At 54.5% G+C, this 16,359-nt stretch overlaps 1 protein-coding gene across 2 annotated transcripts; it reads right to left on the bottom strand.

Moving 5' to 3' along the window:
• Positions 1 to 5,579: 5,579 nt before the first annotated feature.
• Amn (amnion associated transmembrane protein) lies at positions 5,580 to 11,887 on the bottom strand. 2 transcript variants are annotated; one of them, XM_032908901.1, is made up of 12 exons: positions 11,808 to 11,887; positions 11,162 to 11,280; positions 11,035 to 11,079; positions 7,595 to 7,682; positions 7,260 to 7,477; positions 6,989 to 7,126; positions 6,776 to 6,884; positions 6,598 to 6,680; positions 6,353 to 6,500; positions 6,087 to 6,264; positions 5,910 to 6,003; positions 5,580 to 5,824 (listed from the first exon to the last, which is right to left on the bottom strand). In XM_032908901.1, exons 1-12 carry the CDS (start codon positions 11,848 to 11,850, stop codon positions 5,708 to 5,710), a joined length of 1,380 nt encoding a protein of 459 aa, XP_032764792.1. In that variant the 5' UTR covers positions 11,851 to 11,887; the 3' UTR covers positions 5,580 to 5,707. The 2 variants fall into 2 exon arrangements, with proteins under 2 accessions (XP_032764792.1, XP_032764793.1); XM_032908902.1 differs by having other exon boundaries at positions 5,580 to 5,821.
• Between the last annotated feature and the right edge of the window lie 4,472 nt (positions 11,888 to 16,359).

Genomic DNA, 16,359 nt, shown 5'->3' with positions numbered 1-16,359 from the left:
CTTACATTTGGGCCAATGAGACACCCGCACTCCGGATGCCTTACACATCTGCAGAAACTGGCTGACTAGGTGCGTGTGAGTTTGGATCTCGGGAACGAGCCATCAAAAGGCTGCAAGAGATCTTCACGTCTCACAGACTTTACTGGTGAAGACTGCCCAACCGTCCTGTATGACGCCTGGGACACCCACTAAAAACTGCCATCAATCCCCTTGTCAGTGACAAACTTCAAACATCCTATGGCTGTTCTAAGCAGCTGTCTGTCCTCGCTGAAGTTCTGAGAAGTTTGCTATCGGGTTGTGGAACCTTCACAAACAAACAAACTTTCAAAATGAATCAAGAAGGGGTTTCGGTGATGGCTCAGGGTTAGAAACACCCGGCCATCTTGCAGAGGACCAGGGCTCAGTTCCTAGGACCCACATCACATGGGTCACAGCCACCTCGTTCCAGATCAGACACCCCTTATGGCCTCCCTAGGCACCAGGCACACACGTGCCACACATAGGTACATGCAGGCATTCACATGTGCACATAAAATAGAAAATAAATAGTTTGGGTTTTTTTTTTAAGTCATTCAATTACAAATTTCAGGCTGGACACGGTAGCACACACTTTTGATCCAAAAACATGAAAAGCAGACACGGGATGTGTTCTTTATGTTTGAGGTTAGCCTGGTCTACATAGCAATTTCCAGGCCAGCCAGGGCTAAATGGCAAGATTTTTGTCTCAAGAAAACAGCAGAAGGGACTGGAGAGATGGCTCAGTGGTTAGGAGCACTGACTGCTCTTCCAGAGGTCCTGAGTTCCTGTGTTTGGGTACCACAGGACAGCTCATAACTGCCTATAACTCCAGTTCCAAGGACCCTAACCTACCTATGTCCTCTTTGACCTCCATGGTCACCCGAAAACACATCCCACACACTCACACTCGCACAAACACACACATAATAAAAACAAAATCTTTTTTTTTTTTTTGGTTCTTTTTTTCGGAGCTGGGGACCGAACCCAGGGCCTTGCGCTTCCTAGGTAAGCGCTCTACCACTGAGCTAAATCCCCAACCCCATAAAAACAAAATCTTAAAAAAAAAAAAAAAAAAAAAAAAAAAAAAGAGCAGGTGTAGTAGTGAGTGTGTGCCCACTGAGGGGCCCTGCCCATGGAAAGGAAAACTAAATTGGGGAGTAGTGGAGGAAACCCGAGGTCCACCGCTGCACATGCAGATCGGAATCCAGAGCTGCTGCTCTGTGGGCTGCTGTCTGTTTGCTGGCGAGGGCAGGCACAAGATAAGGCAAGGCCTGTGATTGGGCAGTGAAAAAAATGGGCGGGCAAAGAGTGTTGGAGCAGAGAGAGAGAGAGAGAGAGAGAGAGAGAGAGAGAGAGAGAGAGGAGAGAGGAGGAAGGAGGAGGAGGAGGAGGAGGAGGAGGAGGGAGGAGGGAGGAGGAGGAGGAGGAGGAGGAGGAGGAGGAGGAGGAGGAGGAGGAGGAGGAGGAGGAGGAGGAAGACCAAGATGGAGGAAGAGAAGGACCAGCCAGATCTGTGTGGCTTTAAGTGGCCACAGGTGGCTGTGACTATTTCACAAGGGATGGATTTTATAAGACAATTGGTCTTCATCTAGGTGGGCAGCTTATCAATATCAATTGTTTGTGAGTTTATCGTGTGGCTGTTTTGTGGAGTGAGAATTTACTGATGTAAATCTGATCGATAAGTTACAAGCTTCTAGAGTTTTGTTTTGCTGGGATGCTGGGAATTGTGACGATAACCACAGAGGGTGAATGGCTGAATGGGGCTGGCCTGGCGGCGACCCGAGACATGGGAACTAGAAGGGCGGTCATTTCTGGGGCTAGCCGTGGTGGGAGATCGCTGCGGGGCCCAAAGAGTAGCCGGCAGCGACAGCGTGGGATGGAAATTGGGAACTTAGAGAGTCGGATGGAGAAGTTTTTGAGAACTCTGGGCCAGAGAGTCGGCCTAGTCTGGCTGACTGAGATAAAAATACCCGACAGATGCCATGTGGCCCGATGGCCAGCGATAGCGTAGGTTGGTGTCAGTTTTTTATTATTTACCGAAACACTGGTCCACGCAGCTAAGCGAGCTCAAACCCTACAGGAGTAATTACGTAAGACCAGGCAGAGCAGAGAACCTTTGCTCTATATAAAACGCTGGCTTTCTTTTGTCCTTATTACTTAAGATTTCTGTTTATGTGTGAGTCTTCGGAGAGCAGAAGAGGGCATCGGCTGCCATGGAAATGGAGTTTCAGATGGTTGTGAGCCCCAGGTGGGTGCTTGGAACCCAACCCTGGTCCCCTGCAAAAGCAGCAGCTGTCTTAACTGCTACCACGTCTCCAGCCCTCGTGTGTTTTGGGATACCTCCCTACGATGGAGTCCATGCTTGCCTCAAATCGGCAACCTCCTGCCTTAGCCTGCTGGGTGTGGGCTTATAGCTCTGTGCCTCGGTTTCAGGTTTCACTACTCTTTAGTGATTTTTTTTTTTCTCTAAATTAAGAAAATGGGTTATCGGGCTGGAGAGATGGCTCAGTGGTTAAGATCACTGGCCGCTCTTCCAGAGGTCCTGAGTTCAATTCCCAGCACCACATGGTGGCTCACAACCATCTGTAATGGGATCCAATGTTCTGGGGCCACCATGGCTAGCTCCAGAAGTGACTGCCCTTCTAGTTCCCATAGAGTGGAACTTATAGATAATGAATAAACAAATCTTTAAAACAAAAACAAAAACAAAAAACAACAACAACAACAACAAAAAAACAGGTTATCTTTAGTGCTGGGGACAGGGTCTTATGCAAAGCTTCGAGTGTTCTCTCACCCAGGAGAGCCTTAAGCTCTCTAGACTTGGTAGTAATCGGAGAACAGCTTTTGTGAACAGGATGGAGGTTTTCATCTTTATTCTTCTAACCTGACATCACTAATACTAACAAGTTCTTCCTTTATGTGAAAATACTGCTCTAGAAGTTGTAATTTTAATTTTTAACCCCTCCCCTTTTTTTTTTTTTTTTTTTTGGTTCTTTTTTTGGAGCTGGGGACCGAACCCAGGGCCTTGCCCTTCCTAGGCAAGCGCTCTACCACTGAGCTAAATCCCCAACCCCTAAAACCCCCTTTTAAAAAGACTTTTTTTAAATATTTATTTTATGTATTTGAGTACACAGTTGCTGTCTTCAGACACACCAGAAGAGGGCATCGGATCCCATTACAGATGGCTGTGAGCCACCATGTGGTTGCTGGGAATTGAACTCAGGACCTCTGGAAGAGCAGTCAGTGCTCTTAACCACTGAGCCATCTCTCCAGCCCAACCCCCTTTTTAAATGAGGGCCCTTAAACCCTTTAACCTCCCACCACCCACCAGAGGTAGTGGAAAAGAAAGAACCCGGGCGGTGCGGACCTGCTTAGAAATGGTTCTTTAGTGCAAATCCCATGTGTGTCCTCAGGAAATCAGCAGTTCAATTCAGTAGAGTCGGGTTAGCAGACACAGCGGTGGTGGCACAGCCTAACAGAGACAGCCAGGCCTCAGCCTCAGCACAAGTCGGCAGGAGGGACCAGGGCCAACAGGATCACCAGGAGGAGTTCTCAGCCCTGCCTCGCTCAGCAAAGCAGAGATGAGACCAACAAGTGTTTAGCTATGCCGGCGAGCCAAGCTCAGCCCTGACACTGCCCATCTAGTCTTTTTATATTCCCTCCAAAAGTACATCCCCCTGCTTCAGCACGTGAGTCTGTCTCAGCTGACATCACTCTGCCAATCAGCAGAGTCTGAGGAAGCAGCAAGAAACTGCCCCACTCCGCCAGAAGGGTGTGTGTGTGTGTGTGTGTGTGTGTGTGTGTGTGTGTGTGTGTGTGTTTCTCTATGGAGCTCAACTATGCAATTTACTTGAATTTACCAATATATGCCTGTCGTTATGGAAGAATCCTTCATCACGAGTCCTTTCTTTCCCCTGCTTTAGCAGAGAATCCTTTCACCTGCATCTGCTTCAGTGTTTGCTCCCAGCAAAACACCACCCGGCACAGCTGACTTTTCAAAGAACCCTTAAGTTTCCACTTCAGTCACTGAGTGGATAAAACCATGGCCCCTTAAGTCCTGCCCCTCCTGTGCTCCACGAGCTGGGAGATCCGCCTCCCCCAAGCAGGGTTGGAATGGTTTCTACGGTAGACCAAGTTTGTTTCGCTGCATTTATATGATCAAGCCAAATTTGAAGAAACTAAATTATTCTTTGTTTTTTGAGACATGGTTTCTCTGTGTAGCCCTGGGTGTTCTGGAACTCTCTATGTAGACCAGGCTGCCTCAAACTCGGAGAGCTGCCTGCCTCTGCCTCCTGAGTGCTGGCACTGAAGGTGTCACAAAAGTCAATGTAATTCTAGAGAGCAAAAATATTTCTAAAAACCACACTATACTTGGTATCTGTGAGACTGTGGTTTCTATTTTTTTTAAAGGCTGGTTTTCAGGTGCTGACTGTTTTGCCTGTGTGTATATATGTGCACGGCTTGTGTGCTGTTCCCAAGGAGCCCAGATCCCCTGGGACTGGAGTTACATGATTGTGAGCTGCCATGTAGGTGCTGGGAACCAAACCCAGACAGACAGTTCTATCTGTGAGCCATCTCTCCAGCCCCTGATTGTGGTTTTTAAGGCCCCCCCCCCCCTTCTACCTCTAGACTAGAATCCATTGTAAATCCTTGTACGGGTTGCCAACCTAATTTCCTTCTTCCTTTTTTTTGAGGGGTGTGTGCATGCATGTACACGTGTTCAGGATGTACAGGTACACACGTGTGCATGTAGGCATGGGGGGCAGAAAATCTTCCTCTGGCGCTCAGGTAGACTGGCGGCTGCCTCCCCAGTGCCGCGGTTACACACTTGTACTGAATGTCTGGTGTTTTTAGGTGGGATCTGGAACTCAAACTGCTCCTCGCGCTTGCAAGACAAGTATTTTACCCACGGAGCCATCTCCTCGGCCTCCCCTCTTGGTTTAGTTTGGGTTTTGTTTATCGAGAGTCTTACAGTGTAGGCTAGGCTGTCCTCGAACCCTTGGTCCTCCTGCCTCCCCCTCTAGCAGTGGGGTTACAGATATGCGCCACCCACCATGACTAACACTGATCGATGTTTTCCCATAAAAATTACTAAGAACTGGAACTGCTCTTTCTGAACACCCAGTAAGCTAAAAGCTGGACAACCTGAGAGGACCGGAGGCTTCATGTCCACCACCCTGTAAGTGGAGAAAAGAGATGCAAAGCGGAATGTTCTGACAGGAGGCAGGGCTCTATTCCAGAGAGACCTGAACCTGGCTGTGAACCGATATCTGACCAAGCCCAAACTGGAACAGCATCAACGACCATTTGAAACTGCTGGATTCGGGGGTCACGCCTCAAGCCCCAGCTAATCATGGAGGCTGAGATGCAGAGAGAGACTTGAGCCCAGAAGTTTAATGCCTTCCTAGAGTACATGGTGAGACTCCCACCTCAAAACGAAACACCACAAACCACAGGGTGGCTGAATGGTAAAAGGCACTTGCTACGTGGGTCTGAGGACCTGAGTTCAGACCTTCATCAGTCAAGTAAAGCAAGCTTACAAATGACATCTTGCTAGCAAGTTAAAAAAACAAATGAACAAACAACGCTTTATTGGGCAAAGTAGGTTTGTCCTTGCCACCAGGAGGAAGTCATGGTCTCAGAGGGGTGAAGACTCCACAGGTTGGAGACCTAGTACCCTCCCGGCAGGTCAGGCCTCTGCCTCTGCCTCCCCAGCAAAGAGTGGGTTAACGAAGCAGCCGAAGTTGGTATCAATGTCCAAGATGTCCACCTTCTGAGTTGAGTCAGGAAACTCTACCGAGGCCTGCTGCGGAGTCACAAGGTCAGGGGCTCGCGGTCCCAAGTACCAACCCCAAGGGGACCCCCAAAGCTTCTTCCCGCCGCCGTCTCACCTGCTGCTTGAAGACCATCACGTCGAAAATCGGATTTCGGAAACCCAGCGGCAACCCAGCGGAAGCGGGCTCAGCATCTCCGTGCCTTCTCCACCTGCCGGAAGTGGGCGCACATGAACCCCAGGGACAGCGGGGCGAGCCTCTCTGGGAGCCTGCCTTCGGGAGCGGCCAGCGTACCTGAGCCTCCCGCTGCGGTACAGCAGCAACAACACAGTCCCCACCAGAGCCAGCAGCACCACGGCCGCCACGCCGGCCGCCAGCCCGGCTCCGGACCGGTTCTGATCCAGCGCCGAGTTTGCCGCCGTGGGCTTGCCCGACTGCCGCAGGGTCGCCGACACGATGCCGAGCACGCTGCCTGCAACGGGACGGACTCAGCCGGGGCCGGGGCTCCCGGGGTCGGTGAGGGGAGGGAGGGCACAGAGGGACAGAATGTGCGGGCTTACCTTGTGCCACCGCGTCCTGAAGGAGCGCGTGGCCCAGCTGCCCCGCTGCGCCGGTCGCCGGCCCGGTCTCCAGCAGCACCACCTGGATCTCGGTGTGGGCGTCGCGCAGCACCTTGGACACCGCCACCTGCAGGCCCTGGTACTGGGGCTACGGAGGAAGGGGGTTGGCCGGGACTCTGCCATCGGGCCGAGGGGGACAGTAACTCAGCTATCAGGAGCCGGCACCCGCCATGTGGCTTCCTTACCTGCTTCAGGAAGAGGTCCAGCAGCCGCGCTCGGTACCGCTCCAGGTCAAATGTGGGGTCGTGGGTCAACGACACGATAGCTCCTGCGACGAGAGGACAGGTCAACGCCACGGACCCCAGCGAGGAGGGAAGTCCGCCTGAAGTGCGTTTGAGGGCCGGGAGTTGGGGGGACGCTCACCGCAGAGGTCGCAGCACTGTCCTTGAGGCCTTACGGGGTCCTGGCAGGTGGCCTCGGGGCAGCGGCCGCCCAGGGGCTGCAGCAGAGACGCGCAGATCCACGGCAGCGTCTGGGCGGGGGCACGGAGGTGAATGCAGAAAAGCGCAGCGGCAGCCACGCGCCCCAGCGTGGCCGGGGCGAGCCTCGCGCTCTCCCCGGTCAAGGCTCACTCACCTCGGCGTTGCCGCAGACGCAGCCCGACGCGTCGGTGCAGGCCTGGGAGCCCACTCTCAGCGTGCCCGACCCGTGGAAGCGCAGGCGGCCCTCGCGGGACGCCAGGAAAGCGGCCAGGTCCTCGTCGCGCGTGAACGTCTGCAGGTGGTGGCATCACCAGCGGCCAGGCGAGCCAGAACAGAGTCTGAGTGCGCGGGCCCACGCGCGCAGCTGCAGGATGCCACGGGGACGCGCACAGAGCATGGGACCCAGCCCTCCCGCGCCTGCTCACCTGACCCACGGCCGAGACGCTGCGGACGTGCACCGGGTTGGGGCCTGGGCCAAGCGCCACGCGGAAAGACCCGTCGCGCGGGAAGAGGACGTCGTCGTAGGTGCAGGGCACGCGCTCGGCGTCCACGAAGAAGATGCCAGACTCCTGGGTTCCGGAGCTCCATAGGTGCGGGTCAAGCCAGGAGAAGCGGTCGGGATTGCGGAAGAGCAACCGGGCGCCTATGCCGGCGCGCACCAACCCACTGAGTCCTGCTCCGCCCAGTGCGCCCGGCCCGCGCCCCGCCCTCTCCAAGCCCCGCCTCTCTGACCACGCCCCAGCCACGCCCTTTTTCTCACCAGGGTGACAAGCCGGGTCCGAGTCGCCTCCTGCAGAGCTGAATGCAGCTCCGGAGGCTAGGACGAACTCCCCGTTCAGCGGCAGGAGCTGCGGAAGGCGCGGGCTGAGGTGGCGCGGGGTCCGGCAACGCCCTGCGACCAACTAACACCTCCCGCGCACAAGGGGGAACCCAAGCTGCGCGACCTTGGTGGGGATCCAAGTGGTGTCACGGACCGGGAACCTTAACCTGGTTGAGGCTAACAGGAAGAGCTGGGTCTCGCCAGGGAAAGAAAAGAGAGGGCACAGCGGGCACATGTGCCAGGGCTAAAGGACCCCTAACTGAGCCGTAGCCGAGGCTTAGACGGTCACATGAGCAGAGTCTGATGCTAAGGAGCAGGGCACAGCTGAGACCCTGGGAACCCACGGAGCACTTGGGGCGGCAGGTGACATTTGCCAGCACCCATCACTTGGAGAGAGTATAAGACAAGGTCTCCCGGGTCTTAGAAATCAGACTTTAAAATATATTCATACGCCACTGGGGAAGGGGCTTCAGTTTCAGAGAGAGAGGGATACAGGAGAAGGCAGGAAATTTAAGAGTGATTTTAGCTAGTTCCAGGCTCCACTATGGGATCCCCCTCAGCGTTCAGATCCGGGTCTGTGCTAGGAACTAGGGAAGGGAAAGAATGACCCGGACACACCGTTTCCTGGTTCCCCAAGCCTCTCGTCCCTCAACTCTCCATCCCTCTCCCAGAGCTTAAGGAGATGGAGACCATGGGAGCTGCTCCCCGCAGGGTCATCAGGTCATCAGGCATCACCCACAGCCCAGGTTCTTGTCCCCACTTGGCCTTCCTAGAGCTTCAGACCTGTCCAAAGGCTCGCCCTAGACAGAGGAGATGATGCCACAGGTCAGCTACACTCACACCAAGGGTGAGGCACAGTGAAAGCCAGGGACTCCATCCACAGGTGGGGACAGCTGGAGACTGGCGTGATCTAACGTGGTGGCCTCAGAAGAAATACGAAGAGAATGTAGACCCCATGCCCAGGGACCAAGCACTAGCAGATGAGATAAACACCAGGACTGACCCAGCTCTGGGTGTTCGGTGACAGGTGTCCACGCCCAGGCTCCACAGAAGACAACAGAGAAGTCCAGGGCAAGGTTGGGCATCTAAGTACCAAGTTAACATATGAGGGCTGAGAGAGGCTGAGGCAGAGACACGAAACCACGGAGAGACCCGAGCTTGGGAAGCTAAACTTCAGTTTGAACGCCAGCAGGCAGAATCTAACCGCCCACACACACACAGGTACGTTTGATATCAAAGACAGAGACTATTCTAGCCCCGCAAAGGCAGAACAGAGAGGAAACAAGATAGGAAGAGCCAATAAGTGATTGGAGCCGGGGCCTTAAGGGATGCAGGCGCCCTTGCCACAGGGCGGCTCACAACCAGCTGTGATCTGGCGCCCCCTTCTGGCCTCTAGAGGTGCTGCGTGCACGCATTGCTTGGAGGGGTGCGGATCTTCTTTTTGAGAATTGGAACAGAAGGGGGAGCTTCAGTCTCAACCCATTAGGAAAGAACGCTGAGAATTAATTAATAATAGAAAAGGCTGTTTGCTTTAGCAATGGAATTTCTACAGTGTTCTAAAGCTGTGCCCTTCAAACCTAGAGCCAACATGGCAACCACTTTAAAAAAAAGTGACAATATGACAAGGGCCCCTACTTCCACAGGAGTAGTGAGCACCGACAATAGGAGAGAAAAAGAAATAAGAGGGCCAGAAAACAAGAGGAATGACTGCCGTTTTTCATACAAGAAGAACCATCAGAACTAATATATCTATATCTATATCTATCTATATATATATATATAATTCATGATAAACACCAACTCTATACAGTACTTATGAGTCAATTGGTATCATAAACAAACCTACCTGTTACTTTTGTTTCCAGACAGGATCTCATTGTGTAACCTGCAATTCCCTGTGTAGGCCAGTGGTTCTCAACCTTCCTAATGCCTAGACCCTTTGATACGCTTCCTCATGCTGTGGTGACGTCAGCCATTAAATGACTTTTGTTGCTACTTCACAATTGTAATTTTTGCCACTGTTACGAATTGCGATGTAGGTTTTTTGAAGATAGAGGTTTGGTTGAGACTTGCTAATGTAGACCAGGCTGACCGTGAGATCAGCCTGCCTCTGCCGCCTGAGTGCTAGGATTAGAGGCTGAGCCACCGCACCTGACTCTGCAGAGAACGTGACGGAAACATTGGGGACACAGCCCGAGCTCTAGGATGGAGAGCGCCACCACGATGCAAGTGTTCTTTTGTGGTGTGTGTGCAGGCTTCCTGCAACAACCAGAGCCACAGATCAGCAAAAGGTGGAGGGAGATGGAGATTGAAGAGGGGAGGAGGAGGGGAAAATGCCAGGGGAAGACTCCAGAGGTTCAAATCCCAGCAACCACATGGTGGCTCACAACCATCTGTAATGGGATCTGATGCCCTCTTCTGGTGTGTCTGAAGACATCTACAGTGTGCTTATATATAAAAAATAAATAAATCGAAAAAAGAAAAAAACAAAAAAAAAAACAAGTAAAACTACCAAAAACCGGGCTGGGGATTTAGCTCAGCGGTAGAGCGCTTACCTAGGAAGCGCAAGGCCCTGGGTTCGGTCCCCAGCTCCGAAAAAAAAAAACCAAAAAAAAAAAAAAAAAAAAACTACCAAAAACCAACCAAAACCCTTGTGCGCCTAAATGGGAATTTTATATTTGAATTGCCATGAAATAATTATTCCTTCGGTTTGGTGTGGTGTGCTTTGGTGTTACTGATAGCTCGGAGATTAAGGACACTGGCTGTTCCTACGGAGGACCCGGATTTGAATCCCTGCACCCACAGGGTGGCTCACAAACGCCTGTAACTCCAGCTTCAGGAGACCCGGTGCCCTCTCCTGGCCCCCATGTGCCTTGCACACAAGTGGCGCACAGACAGAATTATGCAGACAAAACACCCATACACAGAAGGGAAAAAATCTTAACAAAAGAGGAAAAAGAAACAAACCCCTCATTCTTGGCTCCAGCCACAGGGCCTGAGCTAGGGTCGCGGGGCATAGCCTTTGGCGCATATTAAGGCCCCTTAGTCTTAGCGTGTGCAGGAGGGGAGGCAGAAGCTATTGAACTCCTCACCCTCGGGGCGAGCGGGGCCAGTAGCTTTGCAGGGAGCTTGTGAACATGGCCTCCGGGACAGGGAAGGGCAGGCGGACTTCCCAGAGCCCACCCAGCACGGAGCCACTGCGGGTGGGGGTGGGGGGCGCGGTGGAGCTGGACTGGGAGACCCCACGTGCTCTCTGATGTCCCTTTCTCAGGGACCGTCTCTACCCAGAGGCTCCCGAGGCGGCGCACAGAGGCCCGGGAAGGGGTCTTCGGCGACCCGGGGCCAGCCTTGCCCGCTGTGGCCGCAGCCCCCAGCCTTACCATATCCGAGATGGCGTGACTGTCTCGCACCAGGACCGACACCATCTGCAGCAAGAGGTGGCGTCAGGCGCGGGGCTGGCCGACCTCCCCACCTCCAGTCCACGCCCTCAACTCCCCACTGAGGCACCTTGTCCGCCGGGAACTGGACCGCATCTCCCGCGCACGGGGTCCGGTTCTGGTTCCAGTTGGAGGCGGTATTGAAGGAAGTGTTGGGAACCCAAAGTTTGTAGGCGGCCCGAGTCAGTGCTAGAGAAAGGAAGGCTGAGTGTCGCCCCTCCCGGGAAGGCGACCCTCCAGAGAAGCGCGGCGGAGGTGCACACAGCGCAGAGTCAGACCCTTCTGCGGCGTTCTCCGGCGCACTCTTAGCCGATCCGCAGAACCCGCGCAAACGTGCCCTCCCCCCCTCAGGACATCGCCGCTATTCACGACGTCGACTGCCCCGGATGGGGTCCGGGGGTTTGGAGAGGAATTGGCCTTAGGAAGGAGCTCTGGCGGGAAGCTCACTGGGGCAGAGAGAGGTCCCCGAGCCCAGATCAGGCAGCCCTGTCCCGACTGTGCACAGGGGAGCCGCCAGGGTTCGGAGGAGACTGAGGTTTCTCCACTTCCTAGGCATTGGGAGCCTCACCAGCCCACGCCGGAGGACGGGGAGATTGAGGCTGACTGCCCACGCCGCCCCCAGAGCCCATCCTCTCCTGAGATCGCGACCCTTCCAGCCTAGAGAGACCTCAGCCTCAATCACGGACCGGACCCAAGGGGACGGACGCGAAGCCTACCACAGAGCTGCAGCCACAGCAGCACCCGGCCCAGGGCACCCATCTCTCCGCCGCTGCCCAGGCTCTCACCGGCGCGGACTTCGCTCCGAGGGCCCCACGTGACCGGGCGGGGCCGAGGGGCAGGGGGCGCCCAGGATGTTACACATTTACCTTGGGACCGCCCAGCTGTCTCCTCAGGTCCCTTGGAGGAATCTTCTCAGTGACTTTAGCACCCGCCCTTTAGGACCCAGGGCCCTGCCCAGTGAGGGTGCAGGCCTGACTTCCCCTGTGACATGGTGTGGAGGTGGTCAACGACCCTGGGGCTCAGCCATCTTTGCCCGGTTTCTCCAGGCCGGCAGCCCTGGCCTGAGTGTGTGTCCGCAGGGATTGTGTGTCCGCAGGGATTGTGTGTCCGCAGGACAGAAAGGAAGGGCTGTAAAGTGCAGGGGTGTGGTTGTCCTGGACGTGAACAGGCAGGGAAGGCAGAGTGCAATGTGCCTGGGTAGACCCAGGCGGGTTGTAGGGGACCGACAGGGTGGACGACGAATGGAGAATCCTGGGTGAGATAAATGTCAGGACACCCAGTCACCAAACGGTGGTGGCAGTGGCGTGAGGAGGGCTTCTGTGAGTACACGGTGTAGCCCTTGGCTCCTGGTGCTGGATGTCCTGAGAGCGGTGGGGATGACAGTGGCTGGAGAGTGACTGGGCCAGTGGCAGAGGGTGGCTGATGGATCGCGGTGGGTGAGTGGGTAGGGGACAGTGGGTGATGACAGCCGTAGACATGACTAGGTTGTGGGGAGACAGTGTAGGGTGGATGGGAAAGGAAGCCCGGTGGATGGCAGACAGAGAATGCTGGGAAGGGTGGGTGAGGATGCTAGTGGGGTCCATCTGAAAGGAAGGTTGGCTGAGGCAACAGGAAGGTCGAGGAGAGGTGACGATGTGGGGAACAGGAACGGGGAAGCAACAGTAGATGAGGCAGGTCCTTCCGTGCTGCGTGAAGGAGGATGGAGGTTGGGCAAAAGCGGATAATGAGAGGCTACTAGAAAAGCGTCTCCCAGTCCAGAGGTCAACATGTCACTTGGGAGTTGTCTCTTGTGACCCAGCCCTGCCCAGTCACATATCCCTGTGGGGCGAAAATGCATGCCTGCCACAGGTACCAGGTCAGCTTACCTGGTTCACCATGGAAACAGCTCTGGCTGTGGCTGTGAGGCTATCTCCAGACCCTGAGGGGGCAAGGCCCGCACTGTGAGCAGCACTCCTCTCTGCTTTCCTGAGACACACCACAGTGTCACACCACAGTGACACCGGCATGGCCAGGATGACCAGCTGGCTGCCTCCTGCCTTCCCGGCCATCCCCTCCAACTGTAAGAGAACACACTTTTCCTTCCTGAGGCTGCCTCTGCTGGGTGTTTTGCCACAGCAGGGGTGTTAGAGGGATCCCCTTGGTTCAAGTTTGTGATAAGGGATGGATGCTGTGATGTCGCGGTGCACCTGTGAATGGTGGCGGATGTGTGTGTGATGAGGCAGAGGGTTACAGAGCAGGGACGGCTCCTGGAGGAGCTACTTCAGCTTGGGAAGTCCCTAAGCCCTGCTCCACCCTCCTGTTTCTCCCTTGCAGAAGGGGACACTTGTTTTCCCACCCAGGTTGGGCCCAAACTGGCCAGGGAGTACCAGGGTACCCTTTACCCTGGCACAATTGCCTTCAAAGTGGGCATCAGCTCTCCTGGCCCAGCAGGAGTTAAGTGTTGAGAGGTTTGCTCTTGGGGGGACTCTTGGAGGTCATATTCTTCTTGCCTGTTGTTTTAACCCATGGGACACAAGTGCTAGTGGCCAGGTGGGTGCTCCCATGGCTGTCACACGGGAAGGGCAGTCGGAGGACCTGGGCAATGAGGCTTCCTGTTAAAGGCAGCATTGAACAGCAAAGGAAGAGTTTGCTGCGGCTGCTGTCAGAGGGTGGGAGGGACGGCTGGGACCAGGAGCAGGCAGTGTCTACAGAAAGCCCTTGCTGGTCAACACGAGCCCGGGCACACGTGGACGCACACTTGTGAACTGGTCAGGGCTTCATAGGAAGCAGGAGAAATGCAGAAGCTTAAAGAGTAACTAGTAGTAGTGCTCTGTGTGACCTTGGGTAAGGATGGAGCCGGGGGTTTGGCGGTTGCTCAGTTTTGTCTTGACCGCCATCTTGGGTCAAATTATCTGTACACAGGCAACCTTCTTTTGCCAGGGAAGCCATAGCCCTGACTAGGCCACTGTCTTAGGGTTTCTATTCTATTCATGACCAAGAAGCAAGTTGGGGAGGAAAGGGTTTATTCAGCTTACACTTTCCACATTGCTGTTCATCACCAAAGGAAGTCAGGACTGGAACTCAAGCAGGTCAGGAAGCAGGAGCTGATGCAGAGGCCATGGAGGGATGTTACTTACTGGCTTGCTCCCCCTGGCTTGCTCAGCTTGCTCTCTTAAAGAACCCAGGACCACCAGCCCAGGGACGGCACCACCCACAATGGGCTGGGTCCTCCCCCCTTGATCACTAATTGAGAAAATGCCTCACAGCTGATCTCATGGAGGCATTTCCTCAAGGGAGGCTCCTTTCTCTGTGATGACTCCAGCTTGGGTCAGGTTGACACACAAAACCAGTCAGCACAGCCACTGAAACAGCCACCAAGAGGCTCTCCACTGGTTCATTCGAACTGTGTCAAGAATGCTGTATCAGTTGATTTTGTTCTTGGCCATGATAGCTCATGCCCTACCTCAGGGTTGTGGGAACTCTGAATGACGGCCCTGCAGTGCTGTGGGGAGGGAAGGCAAGGGACAGATAGACAAGGATGTCTGCAGAAATAAGGACCGGACCAGGCAGTGAGACAGGAGCGTGGGAGGCACAGTAGTTGGGGAGGAGCTATAAGAGGGCAGGAACATTGTTCCTGGGGTTGAGCTGGCTATGGGGTGTGCAGGAGTGTGAATTGGATAGGCTGGGGCTAGTAACACTTTTGAGGTTACTGGGAGTGGCTGCTAACCCTCTCACCCTCTGGTTCACTCTTCCAACTGCAGGGTGGGTGCCAGAGCCTGCTGCCCCTTCCTATTTAGGCGAAGACAGCTGCCTTCTCCACCTTGGGTAATGGGAGAGGATAGTGGGCAGGCAGAGGGCCCCAAAGAGCCCTGGAGGAGAGAGGAGCCAGCAGCATCTTTCCTGGCCAGTTGTCACCTTCTGTCCCTCTGTCTAGAGACCGGAAGGCCTTAGGTCCCTGGGTCAGGGGATGCCACAGCTGGAGGCCAGGCTTCCTGACTCCAGGCTTGAATACTCTTTGTTTCTCTTTGGGCGAGGTCCCCGCAGGGACAAGGGCTGGCTGCTTGTCTAGTGGTGTCCCAGTGAGGAGCAGCTCCAGAATAGGTCCTGTTATCTGGTCTCCCACAGTGTGGGTGGGACAGTTGTGGCCGGGCCCCAAATTCCACAGCTAAGGGGCATATAGGTGGAGCCTCTGGAGCTCAGTGCCTGATATGCTCCACCTCAGGGGGCTGCAGTGACTGAAGCCCCATGAACGGAAGCACCAAAGGGTGGAAATGCAGGGTCCAGAGGTCCAAGGCCACCAGAGGGTTCACCCTGCCTGGGACCTTGAGAACAGATGCTATTTAACCCTGGACAGCAACCTTTATGGGTGTGTCTGCATACTTGTGATAGCCCTACTCCAGGGGTCCTGCCCTGTCAGTTCCCAGGAGTTCCCTGGGCTCCACGATCCATGGCCCTCAAGTGCTTAAGGAAGAACTCACTGTGACAGGTTCTGGGCAGGACATGGAAGGTGGCCTTCTTGCTCAGCTCTGAATTCCCCAGGGGCTTTAAAAAATAAGTGGTGTTTCCCAGAACGGGGAACAGCAGACTTCCCAGTCTCCCATTTGTGGTTCTAGCTCCCTGCTAGCATCCTGCAGAGCAGTGGGCTGGGCGCTCAGTGGTCAGGGCCGGAGGCAGCAACATCCACAGGACAGAGTGCACAGGAGCCAGATAGCCCAGGGCCTGCCTTCCTCTCCAAGTCTCTACTCCCTATTTATGACAAACCTTTCGGAAGAACTTGGGCTCCCTGCAGGGTACAGTTCACATCTGTATCCAGCCCTGGTACCTGTGGGCCTGGTTCCCATGTTGGTCCTTTACCCTGGACCATGCCACTCATGGCGGGCTACAGACAAGACCTGGGGTAACAGGAGCAGGGCTTGCTCAAAACCTTCTGGGATCTCAAAATGGTGGGAGTATATCTTGGGACGAAGGGTGTCCCCTTCTAGCCAGTGTCCCCAAGCGGCTGTGAGAACAGCTGGAGGGGGCCCACCTGCAGCCTAAGCAGGAAGAGACTGCAGTAAGAAAGCAGGACTCTTAAATCAGCTTTATTTTCCTCTAATAGACACTTTAGCATTGCAAAATTTTGCATTCTACAGTCTTACAAACTTTATTATTAGCAGCAGAACAGAAACATCGCAAGACCTCAAAACACAAATAAATACCAAATGAAACCACATGTAACACACAGTAAACAGAATCGAAACATCATAATGCTGTCAGGAGATGAGGCGTGCTGCTGACTCCTGGTGACAT

This window comes from Rattus rattus, chromosome 7 (genome assembly GCF_011064425.1).
Source record: "Rattus rattus isolate New Zealand chromosome 7, Rrattus_CSIRO_v1, whole genome shotgun sequence".
NCBI classification, from domain to species: domain Eukaryota; kingdom Metazoa; phylum Chordata; class Mammalia; order Rodentia; family Muridae; genus Rattus; species Rattus rattus.
Note: the sequence above shows the minus strand (reverse complement) of the source record. Positions and strands in the feature narration are given on the sequence as shown.